Raw genomic sequence first — 13035 nt, 5'->3', positions numbered from 1 at the left:
TATTCACTAGCTTATAAAGAATTTAATTTCCTTTTTTAAATGTTATTAATCAGTAGGATGATGCTGAAATATATCTGCATTAGCAACATCAGCACACTGCACAATAGAGTTTAATTTATATCATGATGACTACATATTTGAATCAGACTAGAGAAACATAGCTAATGACCACAAATCTAAATGGAATATGTATCAATGTGTTTTCTTCCTTAGGTTGATACAATCAGTTTAAATCCTGCAAGCACACTGTTAGTTTCCGGCACCAAAGAAGGCACAGTGAATATTTGGGACCTCACAACGGCCACCTTAATGCACCAGATTCCATGCCATTCAGGGATTGTATGTGACACTGCTTTTAGCCCAGGTAGATATTATCCTTTTTAAAACAGATAATACTAGGTAAATTGGAATGTTGACATAAACAATATTGTTACTTTTGAAATAAACAATTAAAATTTACAAAGAAAAACACTATCTGCTGGTAAAAGAGGTTTTGCCAATAGCTAACACTGCTTTATGCCAGGGTACAGTATACTTGTGGCATCTGCATCAGGTAGAAAAGCAGAATTGGATATTTTTAATTCCTCAACTCATTAGAGAAATTAATTTATAAGATAACAATGAACTCACTGAGATAAAGGGTCATCTCATCCCTGCGTTTTGGAAAGAGCTGGAACCATTTCAAGGAGAGGATAGTCATTGCTTAAATACAAGGGTTTTGAAGAAAATGAATGTGGAGATTAGGCCACTGGACTCAGAAATAATATCCAGAATAATCTAAACCACATTCTGAAGCTGTCACTCATGTCTGAGTCTCACCTTGTGTTGCAGATAGCCGCCACGTCCTCAGCACAGGAGCAGATGGCTGTCTTAATGTCATTGATGTGCAGACAGGAATGCTCATCTCCTCCATGACATCAGATGAGCCCCAGAGGTATAGTTTGTGAGTTACCGGGGGCGAAGACATTTACAGACACGTTCATGATCACTTCATTTGGGCTTACAATGGCCAGTTTAATATAGTCCTTCTTTCATGATGAAGAAAGGACTATTTCTGAATCATTCTTGCAGGTGTTTTGTCTGGGATGGAAATTCCGTTTTATCTGGAAGTCAGTCTGGTGAACTGCTTGTTTGGGACCTTCTTGGAGCAAAAATCAGTGAGAGAATACAGGGCCACACAGGTAAGCAGCTACTGCGGTTGTCTTGATCTTTTTTCTCAAGATAATGAACTCAAGCCTGCCTTTTCCATCAGGGAACACACTTCTTGGGCAAAAAACACCCATGGTTTTCCGTGCTATAAACATGTCCCTGGAGCCTCTTGATTGGCCAGGTGATCTGCATCTCGTAGGTTACTCAGGATTTAGATTTATGTTAACAGGCATCAGACTCCAAAAAGGAAGTCTTTAACTTTCATATGGAGAATTAAAAACCACTGTAAAGCTATAATTTTTTAAAAGATAATAGTATGATCTTAAATTTTTAGAATAGTAAAAAAAAAAGGAAAAAAAAAAAGAAAACCGCCAGGCGCGGTGGCTCAAGCCTGTAATCCCAGCACTTTGGGAGGCTGAGACGGGCGGATCACGAGGTCAGGAGATCGAGACCATCCTGGCTAACCCGGTGAAACCCCGTCTCTACTAAAAAATAACAAAAAATTAGCCGGGTGAGGTGGCGGGCGCCTGTAGTCCCAGCACTCGGGAGGCTGAGGCAGGAGAATGGCATAAACCCCGGAGGCGGAGCTTGCAGTGAGCTGAGATCCGGCCACTGCACTCCAGCCTGGGTGACAAAGCGAGACTCCGTCTCAAAAAAAAAAAAAAAAAAAAAAAGAAGAAGAAACCCAGAAACAATACAAAAGGAACTACGATGAAAATTAAGGCTTCTTTCTACCGCTGACTTCTACCTCCCAGTCCTCCTTACAGTACTTTATCAGTGTGTGTCCTGTGAATAAGAGAGGGTATATGTGTATAAAATTGTTTATGTGAAGTATAATATTAAACTTTTCCGGCCTTTTTTTTCATTTAGTAATATTTCTTGGAGATTCACTCGATTGCTTACAAATTCTTGCTTTCTGATCATTTGGAGGACTTGGTTTTTAATTCTTTTAGTGTCTTCTGTTACCCCTTGACTTCCCACTGTAAGCAGTAACTTCCTACCTTCATTCTCTTCCCTGTGTCACAACTTCATATGGTTATTTCTTCTTAAATGTACACCTTAAAAATTCTGGGGCAGGCTCAGTGGCTCAGGCCTGTAATGCCAGCACTTTGGGAAGCCAAGGTGGGAGGACTGCTTGAGGTCAAGAGTTTGAGACCAACCTTGGCAACATAGCAAAACTTCATCTCTACTAAAAATCAGAAATATTAGACAAGTGTGGTAGCACATGCCTGTGGTCCCAGCTACTTAAGAGGCTAAGACGGGAGGATAGCTTGAGCCCAGGAGATAGAGCCTGCAGTGAGCTTGATCATGCCACTGTACTCCAGCCTGGGTAAGAGCAAAAGCGAGACTGTTTCAAAAAAATGAAATTATTTGTGACTTTAGTTCTCTACTTAGAAACTTTAATGTCATTTGACCCCTTCCAGTGGAAAAGGAAATAAACCAATAACCTTACACCAATTCCCTACCTTTTCCTTCACATCTGTCTCCTAACTTTTCTCATGTTATACCTGTATTATACTTTGCCAAGGTATTTATTTGCATTCTGTGCTATATCCATAATTTCCAGTTGTTTTGGCTTTAGATTTACACTTAAATGGTTTATTATTCCTCACGAGATCTTTGTACCAAGCAATTATTTTTAATTTATTCAAGGGTTTTATTATAGGAAGAAGACAAGAAAAAAATAGAACTTACTTCACTTGTTTAATAAATGAATAATAGCAAAGCAAGAGTAAGCATCAGAGTAAAGTTTATCTTTGGGTGCCTCCTGGTCAACTTCCTACCTAACCAAAATGTCTGTTTCTCTCAGGTGCTGTGACATGTATATGGATGAATGAACAGTGTAGCAGTATCATCACAGGCGGGGAAGACAGACAAATTATTTTCTGGAAATTGCAGTATTAAGTGCCTTTTCCTCTCATGAATATTAAGTTGAACTCTATTTAATGCATTTGTAAACCAAACTTTTAAACGGACTGGTGAATGTGCAATGCTAGTAATTAGAAGTTTTACCACATGGAAAATTTGTGGTTTTAAACTTTCTAAATCATGGTGACTTTGTTGAAAGCCATTAGTTGCCATTCTCTTAAGGCAGATAAAATGTGGCAGTGCTAGGGAAAACATGTTACATTGTAAGGCAGATGATCATCCCTGTATGATGACTGTCAGAAGACAGACTGGGTAGCAGAGAACAGCTAAGAGATAAATTGGGCTAGGGAAACTTGTCAGAAAGCACTGAACAATTAAGAATTTTCCAAGAAAATGTGCAGTATTCTCTGCTACTTCTGAATCTGTTTTGTCTTCCTAATCTATCACAATTGCTACCCATCGGGTTTTGGGTGTATGTTTTCATAGAGTGGTTACTTTCTATAATGCTGTACCCAGATTCTAAGAACCTGGAGGATTAGCAGTTCTTATAACAGTAAGTTTACTGTGTATAGGAACGGTTTGTATTTCATTATAGCTATTCATCTTTTCTACATTAAAAATATTTTTCTCTAAAGAAAACTGTTTTCATTTTATTTAAGTAACTTAAGACTAGTGTTTTTAAGACCATAGATCTAGAATCATCTTCTAGAAAACCATATTTAGTGATATGAATGTAATTCCATTACTTTTGAAATTATCTTCAGACTCAGGTAGATAATCCAGTATTTTTTTCGCTTCTAAATTTCAAACAAGGTAAGCTGTATAGCAGTAGCAGATTTTTATATTCAACCTCTGAACCATGGTTAATTGTGCGACTTACTGTTTCTGTACTCTAAAAAAAACACTGTTGTATCTTACAAGTAGTATGATATAGGAGAAAAAACTTGAGTCAGACCACACTAATAGAATTTTCAAAGTCAGTTTCAAGTGTTAAGTATTATCTGGTCTCAGGTATTGCTAGGGACAGTCAGTAGCCTCAATGAGTTCCTGCTGCATGGCAGGGGTGAACCAGCTCTCTTGGCCCTGGTAATCTGGGGTTCCCAGCTGGAAGCAATTTTCCTGACACTCAGTCTCAGCACTGTGAGCTGTTCTTAGGGCCCCTGAATGTCAGCTTGTTCTGGGAAATGATGTCTCCCATAGCTGAAAGTGAATTTCACCTGCCTATCTTCTAGATCATGCATAAGTTTGGTGAAAGCAAATGATGCAGTAACAGACAGACTAAAATGTAACTTTATGTATACATATTTAATTAGAATAGACATAAACCAAAAAGAAGAAAAAAGTCAGGATAAAATGTCACTATCATTTTGTTTGCAAGGAGTCAGGAAATGGAACAAGTTACCAGAAAAATATTCTAAGACCATCCCAAAGTAGCTAGGTTACATAATCTTAAGAGTCAAATGCCAAAATTAAGTATTATACCACTTAATCCACAAATGAACAAAAGAGGAGTCAAAAGTTTATCCTGTTTAGTGTAATAACTTTTACATTAAATATATAGTGATTCACTTCTCACAAAGTGGTACTGGCAACTTTTAGAAGAAAGAAGTTTCCATTATGCATTGACTAAAAAATCTCAAAAACAACTAAGCAACTATGCTATAGCTCAGTAAGTACCATTAAACTGTTCTGGGCTAGTGTACATTTCAGGTTAATAGAGAACTACATTTTGGGTTTTAGAAAGGCAGCAATAATTATATTTTGGCTTTTAGTCTAGATGCTTAACATAGTTAAGGCGACAGTTTAAGCATATTAAATGAAGGTAGTTAAAATTTAAGAATCATCACAATCTCTTGCAACCTACATACACTGTTTAATGCTTACATGGAATGAAACCAGTGTTCTTAATTGGCATTTTACACACACACAGAATTTTTTTAAAAAATCAAAGGCAATCATTCTAAATGTACTATGGTAGCATGTTAAAAATGCAAATATGCTATAGAACTAAAGTAATATGAACAGCACTACTCATTACCTAGGAGAAAGGTGACTGGTTTTCACACAAAGCTAAGCCTGTATCAGTCATCCTAATCACAATGGCTTATAAAAGCATCAGGTTTCCAGTAGAGAAACTATTCTAGGAAAGTCAGTAAATCTCTTGAAAGTTTCACATCTGTAAAACCAGGATAAGGCTACAACTATTTTGAAATCTGAACAAGGTATCAGATGAAAATAGTAAGATTCCCAGCCATAATGTAAGATAGAAAGGTCCTCATGCAGCATATGCTTGCTGGCTCCGGGAAAGCTTCATGTGCATAATACAGAAGTTGCCAAAGAAGGAAACTGGAGACGTTCAGCTACATTTCCATGGTGCTGTGAATTTTAAACCTCAGGAATGGTGTGGTCCATTAGGCTTTTCATGATGCTTGGTGCCATCCTACAAGAGAGGTGCTTTTATTATATACTGAGATTCTGTTCCCCCCCGCCCCGAAAATGCTATGTTAATCCAAGAAAATTCCCAATTCCAATTTAGCACCTGTTAGCATCAAATGTGAATGGAGAGAAGGGAAAGATCTTTTAAATGAGTCCAGAAGCATCTCTGGTAATCTAGTTGTTGACAGACCCTCAGTGGGAAAGGCTATCTGTATTTGGCTAGAGAAGTTAGGATACAAATGAATTCTTGTATATTAAACCTGGTGATTTTTTTTTTTTTTTTTTTTTGAGGCAGAGTCTGGCTCTCTTGCCCAGGCTGGAGTGCAGTGGCCGGATCTCAGCTCACTGCAAGCTCCGCCTCCTGGGTTCACGCCATTCTCCTGCCTCAGCCTCCCGAGTAGCTGGGACTACAGGTGCCCACCACCTCGCTCGGCTAGTTTTTTGTATTTTTTAGTAGAGACGGGGTTTCACGGGGTTAGCCAGGATGGTCTCGATCTCCTGACCTCGTGATCCGCCCGTCTCGGCCTCCCAAAGTGCTGGGATTACAGGCTTGAGCCACCGCGCCCGGCCTAACTTGGTGATTTTTAAAAAACAGAAAATGACAAGGCTGTGATGAGTTGGGGTAGAGGGATCCATCAGTGATTTAAGAAAAGAGAACCTTAGAACAATTAGTCATGACAATAACTCCTTTTTACCCCCTCGAAGCGTAGGGAGGTGCATTCTATCCAGAAGCCAACATAAAAATTTCATTACAATGGTTATGTTTATGAATCTTTTAAATCTCATTTTCACATGCACGATAGAGGTTCTGAAAGAAGGATTCCAAGCTGGCTTGACAAAAACAGCTATGGTAGATGCTAGGATACGAAAAGCTGTATAGAAGTAACCTTGTTGCCTCTTTTCATTTCTGATCACTTGGCTTTCTAATCCTCAGTTCCTGAGCACAGATAGCACCAACACACCACACATGTCTATCTGCTTCCTGAGATTCTGGAGAGAAGGGAAACTTACTCCTAGCATTCCACCAGCAAGAATTCTCCATTACGAACCACTACAACTATATTTGTACTGAGCAGAGGAGTGGTAGGCAGTACAACTGCAGTCAATTGTACTGCAAATTGAAAGCTAAAAGCATGCCCACTTTTCCTTGCATTCTTTTCTTCTACTAGGCAATATCAAAACTGAGGAAAGTATATGTGGATTTTATTCCATACTTGGGAATTTGTAAGAGCTCATCCTTACCAACCCCGCTGACTTAAATAACTTACTTCAAATTTCTAGATAAACACCAGTATTCATTCCTTAGGTAAAAGACCCAAAGGGCTGAGAATTAAACTATAGTGCTTACATTAAGTCACACGACCATATGCATTAAGTTAAGGAATTGTTTACTTACCGCTTAATAATATGTTCAAAGATAAAAGCAGGCATGATTGTAATAGTAACTACAGTCCCAGATGTTGATAGTATGTCTGCAATTTGAGAGTCCTGATAAAAACACATATTAAAAATCAATTCCACAGAGGCTTTATTTAATAAATACAAAATTGTGCCAGTCTTGGTAAAGAAATACAAAATATATGTCCTGTTATGTTTTGTTAAGATCTCTAAAATCCTGCTTGGTATTTCTAATTTTTTTCTAGTATTTCTTACCAAGTTTAATTGTACACTATTTTACAGCTAGTAACCAGTTTGCTTAAGTAAACTGAGTTGAATATTTTAGTCAAAAAAAAACCCTTTTCCTTTCTGAATATTAAATAATTTTCCCCATATACAATACTACCATCTCCTCTTAGTTAACTGTGTATTCTAAATCAAAGTCTACGAAATGAGGAGGTCATGCTTAAAACTTTTTGACCTTAAGACAGACTTATTTAGGAATTTGTGGAGGAGAAAAACTATAAAAATAAAGTATTAATATGAACCAAAACTATTATTCATTTCCTTGTATTCCTGGATTGAGAAATGTTGGGCAACTATTCATTTAGAATGTCATAAAAATCTTTGTTGCCCATATTTCCACAGAATTCTAGTGTGAGGTACTTCTGAAATCGTTGATTCCACCCCCCTTGTTATAGGACCTGTAGTTCTAGATAACAGCCCAAAAAATTCCCGTGACTGGCTAGAGCAAGAACCCAGGCCCCACGTTCCCCATCTCCCACCTAAGTCACTGAAAACAGCACCACCTAAATACAGTCAAAAGACAGACATTTTCTAAAACTGCAGCAGAACATGGCACAAAGTCTGTTCCTTACCTTCAATCCAATGACATTCTGTCCATTGATTTCACAGATGTTATGTTCTGTGAGAAGACCATTTCTGGCTGCAGAGCTATCTTTCACTATGGATGTTATTTTTCCATTTTTAAAGATAAAACCAACATGTCCAGTGCTATCCTTATGCATGGTAATCGTCCGTTCAAAGGGCCTACAAACATAATGGGTTATATTAAAAACTTAATTCTAAGGTAAACATTTTAATGGATTTCATATACCATAAATGTTGCCATATTGGATACTTTTATAATAAACACTTTCTAATAAGAGCAACTTACAGCTCTGATTTTATACATTCACAGAACATCTTTGTGTAAAAGTTTTTTTTAAGTTTATTCATTATAGTTTGACTGATTTACTAATCAACATTTCCTTTTTTAAGTATCAAAGACAACTGCTTTATATGGTTTTATCAATGTTTTTCCTTTATAATTAATCAGACTTTACAGCATTAAGAATAAGATAAGCTTTTTAACTAAATCACAGTGGTAAAAATAATTTTTATTTTTTATTAACTTTTGGTATTTTCTACAGCCAAATCATATTTAGGAACTATTTATTTTGTTTAAAACCTCTAAAATATTTCTCACAACTTGACTTTGAAAATTTTATACACTGCTATATTTGAAAAGAAAAACTAGAGCAGCAGTAAGACGTTAAGTTCCTCAAGCCCCTTTGGAAAGGAAGGCATGCAGCTATTATTAAAAGGCATCCAGCTGTCCCTCTAAAGTTGTTAACACCAGTTACGTTTGCTTGATTCTCTATAAACTCTGTTATCATGTTATCATAAGGGTTTTATGATAAACTTGTGTTTATAATATTAAATTCAGAAGAGGCATTTCTTCCTGTTAGTACAACTTACTCTTTGAAACTCTGCTTACAGTAAAAAGGACATTCATCTGAAACATTTACTAAATACCTAAACTGAATGAGCAACTGGAAACACAAAGATAAAACAGAAGTTTCACTGAGAAGGAACAAAAACTCAAAAGCTTACTATAGCAATGTGATATAGGTCTACCCTTAATTGGGTAAGGAGTAGACAAGAAAATAAATGGAGGCCCCTGTTTCATGTGCTAAATGTTTAAGGTATAAGTGAATGAGCTGCTAAACAGAATATTCCATGTTCTTGGAAACTACTGCTTCATAACTACCCAAAAGTCTTGATACGGTTTTCAGAACTCCCACACTACTTGGAAGTCTGCACGGGCTGTGACCCTCACAATGAGGGACCACTGTGATAGTATGTCTACAGTTTGAGAGTCCTGATAAAACTAGGCCAGATGTATCTAAGCAGTAAGTCGGAAAGTGAGCTCAGAGATACCCTGCTACTCAGTTACTTCTCCAACATACATTTTCTATTTTCTAGAGAGATTTGTCCTATAAATTCTGAAATAAGGTATCATATCAGAATGCTTTAAAAACATGCTTTAAAAACAAACAAACAGTCTGCACCACACAGCTGCAAGACTGTAAGGCTCATCAATAACATTTTATCATTTTCTGCAACAAAATAATACATTCACAGACTCTGAAAGCCCAAAAAAATGGAAAACTAGTATTGAATTTTCATTTGAGCTGTTTAGTAACAGCTTACCTGTCACGAATGGTCATGGTAATCTTCTCTCCAAAAGCCTGTTTGAGCACCTTGTGCGCTTTATCTGAGCTCCACCCTGCACAGTTTTCACCATTGATCTGGAGTACTTGGTCCCCAAATCTCAGACCAACCAATGAGGCTGGAGAATTAGCCTGGACTAGCTGAACAAATATACCCTAGATAATAAGAAAATAATTTTCGTCATTTACCACTACTATGATACGGTTTAAAATGCTGGAAAATTAGGAAACAACTGTTTGTTAAAAACTCTACCTTAGTGATTAAAAAAAAAAAAAAAAAAGGAAAAACTATAGGAGTCTATCCAGTTATCACCTCAAAAGAAACTGAAAAATTTATCAAGACAGTAACTCCAAAGAATACGGCAAAAAAGTGAGATTTCAATGGCAATTTTTATACCAAATCATAACCCACCTGACCAACCACAATCCCCCCTTTCAACTTGGAATACAAAACTAAGGAAAATAGAGTGGGACAACTTTAATAAATGCAAGTGTCTAATGAGTCTGACAGAATACCAGATTATCAGTCCATAATCATATTTAGGGGAAAGCAAGTCACATATTAAAAAGTTTGGTGAGTTCTTTTACAGCTTAATAAATGACAGTTTAAGGTCATAATTCTACCTTTTGAGCTGAAACATTCCTTTACCCATTGGCTAAATTGTGTATAATCAAGATTAAAGTTTGTCAGACTAAAAAGATGGGCATATTAAATCCACATGCACAGGCTTATAAAGAACACACAAATAAATACAGAAAACTCAAGTACTGTTAACAAATAACTACTTACATGGATATTTTTGCTTACGTAAAATCTCAATCAGAAATTGAACAAAATATAAATAGATAAGTATAAAAGAAGAATAAGCCTGGTAAATAAAATAAGTGCATCTACCTCAATCCTAAGCTAGGTCACATATTTCTATCACGCATCTGTTACATTGTAGAGTGATAAGCAAGAACTAGGTAGCACCCCATATAAGAAAAAATGCCCTTTGGCCAAGTGAACAAATCCACTGCAAGTATTTCCTACAGTGGGGCCAAGGGGCCTATGAAAAGTATCTTTTCTCTTTAGGACAGAGGAAAGAACACAAGAGCAATCCTGGCGGAAGGGGCAGCAGTATTCTCTATTCCCTGAAGATTTTGGAGAAAGGGCAGCAAAGTCAGAGCATCCCAACCAAGCACACAGATGTATTTTGAATAAGATACAAGTGAGCAAGGCCATCATCGATGGCCTCAGCCCCCTGGGTGGGCAGGCAGGGTTGGGGCTTCCTGCCAAGATCAGCCTCCTCCATTTACAGCAGTGCACCACACTTACCATTTTCTGTGTTGAAAGGCTGGATGCACTAAGCTACAGATGTATGACTGAAACTGAATCCAATAAGGTAATGGCTGAAACTGTAAATTGGGGTAAAGACTCAGCATGTCCTTAACAATTCTAAACGGTTCCTCAGAGAGTAACCCTGTTTCATATATTCAGTATATTAAGGTGAGAGGTAATTATAAAGTAATGGCTGCCCTAATTAGAAAGAAACTTTTACTCAAAAAACTCAAAAAATGACCTATTAAATTCAAATATGAAGGATGTTAATAACAAATCTGCAAAAACCACCTCACAAGTTAAATACTGATCATTTGGTTTAAAAATGCGCACACACCCGGGAGGCGGAGGTTGCAGTGAGTCAAGATCGCGCCACTGCACTGCAGCCTGGCGACAGTGCGAGACTGTGTCTCAAAAAAAAAAAAAAAAAAAAAGGCACACCGACATTGACTATTATTGGTCAGTTTTTTCTTAACCTTCACATCTGCTCTATTTAATTGCCACAATTCTATTATACAAAGTACATTATAATATATGTAGGCCAGTGAAATGTATTCCAGTTAGAATATTCAGAAAAGAAAAACATCTTTCAAAGTAATGTGGTTGGAAGTCCCAACTATGCCTCTGCAAAATAGAACGTCCCCAACTGAACACATTTAAGTTAGTAGATTTAAAATATTCTCAACAACAGATGCACTATTATAATTAAAGCATTTCCATTTCAAATTATTTTAACGTTAATTATGTAAGATATTTAGACAAATTCAAATAGGTATTTAAAATACTTACATTATCTATTGATTTAAGCCTGAGTCCAATTTTTCCATCTTGATCCTTACACAAAATGACTTCACGAATCCCTTGCTTAATTTCTGCTCTACGAATTCCAACATCATTACCAGTTACAGGAGCCACCATATAGTTCACACTAGAAGGTCTTGCTACCAACTGCTGACAAAACCGTATACAATGTGTCAATATTTAGAAACACTCTCCTTGAAAAGAACAATGATAATTAACTGGGCAATCCACAAATAATTTCCTTCAGATAAAGTTTGATGTCTATGAAAATGGCACTGGCTCTATTACTAATTCTTCACTAACTTATTCCCACACATATCATCTCTAACAGATTCAATGACTCTCTCTTGTCCTTTGAATTCACTGGCATTTGTTTCACCGGTATATTGGCTTGTCTTCATCTCAAATGTATTATCTTTGAACTTAAAGGCCATATACTTTTGAAATATTTTCCAGACGGTTCTTTATGTCACGATCTTTGACAATCTGCTTATCCTTTCAGAATTTCCAAACAAGAGGCAAACTTCTTACCTCAGTGTTACTGGGAGGATTAAATGAAAAGTGCATGGGCACTGGCACACAAAAGAGAGTCAACTATTATGTCTCCTCCCCTCTAATAACCATCTATTATTATGATTAACAAATCATATGCACGAACCAGAATGCTCCAGAATACCTACATTAGGGACCTGTGTCAGGTACCATGTTACAAGTTTCTAATTTTTCAAGTTTTCCTAACCAAAACTGGTGTCTTATTTTAAGTGGAATCTTTCCCCAACCAAAAAGGAAATGGACCAATATTAGGCCATTAAAAAGAGGAAATCCTGCCATTTGGACAACATGAATAAACATAGAGAATATTATTCCAAGTGAAATAAGCCAGACACAGAAAGACAAGTACCGTCTGGGTCTCACTTATACGTGGAATCTGAAAAGAGTCAAACTCACAGAAGTAGAGACTAGAAGGGAGGTTGTCAGGGGCTGGGGGTGGGCAGGGCAAAGAATGAGAAAATGTTGGTCAAAGTGTACAAATTTTCAGTTATGAGTACGTTCTACAGATCTAATGTACAGCATAGTAACTATAGTTAATAATACTGTACTGTATACTTGAAATTTGCTAAGAGTACATCTTAAGTGTTCTCACCACACACCAAAAGAAATATAACTATGTGAGGTGACAGATATGTTAATAACCTTGACTGTGGTAATCATTTCACAATGTGTGTGTTTGTGTGTGTTTGTTTATCAACACATCAAGTTGTATTGAGATATACAGTTGAATATAAACAATTTTTATTTGTTAATTATACCTCAATAAATAGCTGGGGAGAGGAAGATCCGGATGGAACATCAAGAGAAGAAAAATAAAATATGTGAAATGAAAAATTCACTAGATATGAAGAGTTAACAGAAATCTCCAGCAACAAATTAATTTAAAATAAAACAGAAGAAAAAGAAAAGGTGGCGCACTGAAGAACCCTGGAGATGCAGACACAAAAAATGAAGGTTTAGGTCACCCTTCTAGGTATTAACTTTTAAAAAAAAAAGACCAGCTGAAGTATTGCC

At 36.7% G+C, this 13035-nt stretch overlaps 2 protein-coding genes across 12 annotated transcripts in view; one reads left to right on the top strand and one right to left on the bottom strand.

The window, feature by feature from the left end:
* Positions 1–3657, top strand: part of NSMAF (neutral sphingomyelinase activation associated factor) — a 78231-nt gene extending 74574 nt beyond the window's left edge. For all 3 annotated transcript variants that reach the window (XM_025393687.1, XM_025393686.1, XM_025393685.1), the window contains exons 28-31: positions 214–364; positions 832–934; positions 1072–1181; positions 2960–3657. In XM_025393687.1, coding sequence (XP_025249472.1) covers positions 214–364; positions 832–934; positions 1072–1181; positions 2960–3054 — 459 coding nt within the window. In that variant the 3' untranslated portion in view covers positions 3055–3657. The remainder of the gene's footprint in view (positions 1–213; positions 365–831; positions 935–1071; positions 1182–2959) is intronic.
* A 632-nt stretch (positions 3658–4289) lies between these two features.
* The window catches only part of SDCBP (syndecan binding protein), a 31252-nt gene continuing 22506 nt past the window's right edge, over positions 4290–13035 (bottom strand). For 5 of the 9 annotated variants that reach the window (XM_025393688.1, XM_025393689.1, XM_025393692.1 and 2 more), the window contains 5 exons: positions 11458–11619; positions 9328–9503; positions 7710–7881; positions 6851–6942; positions 4290–5458 (listed from right to left, as the gene is read on the bottom strand). In XM_025393688.1, the coding sequence (XP_025249473.1) occupies positions 5404–5458; positions 6851–6942; positions 7710–7881; positions 9328–9503; positions 11458–11619 (657 nt within the window). In that variant the 3' untranslated portion in view covers positions 4290–5403. The remainder of the gene's footprint in view (positions 5459–6850; positions 6943–7709; positions 7882–9327; positions 9504–11457; positions 11620–13035) is intronic. The other 4 variants (XM_025393690.1, XM_025393694.1, XM_025393695.1 and 1 more) reach the window with 2 other exon arrangements.

The sequence above is a fragment of the Theropithecus gelada genome, chromosome 8 (assembly GCF_003255815.1).
Source record: "Theropithecus gelada isolate Dixy chromosome 8, Tgel_1.0, whole genome shotgun sequence".
In the NCBI taxonomy this organism is placed as follows: domain Eukaryota; kingdom Metazoa; phylum Chordata; class Mammalia; order Primates; family Cercopithecidae; genus Theropithecus; species Theropithecus gelada.
This window is presented reverse-complemented; position numbering and strand designations above follow the sequence as displayed.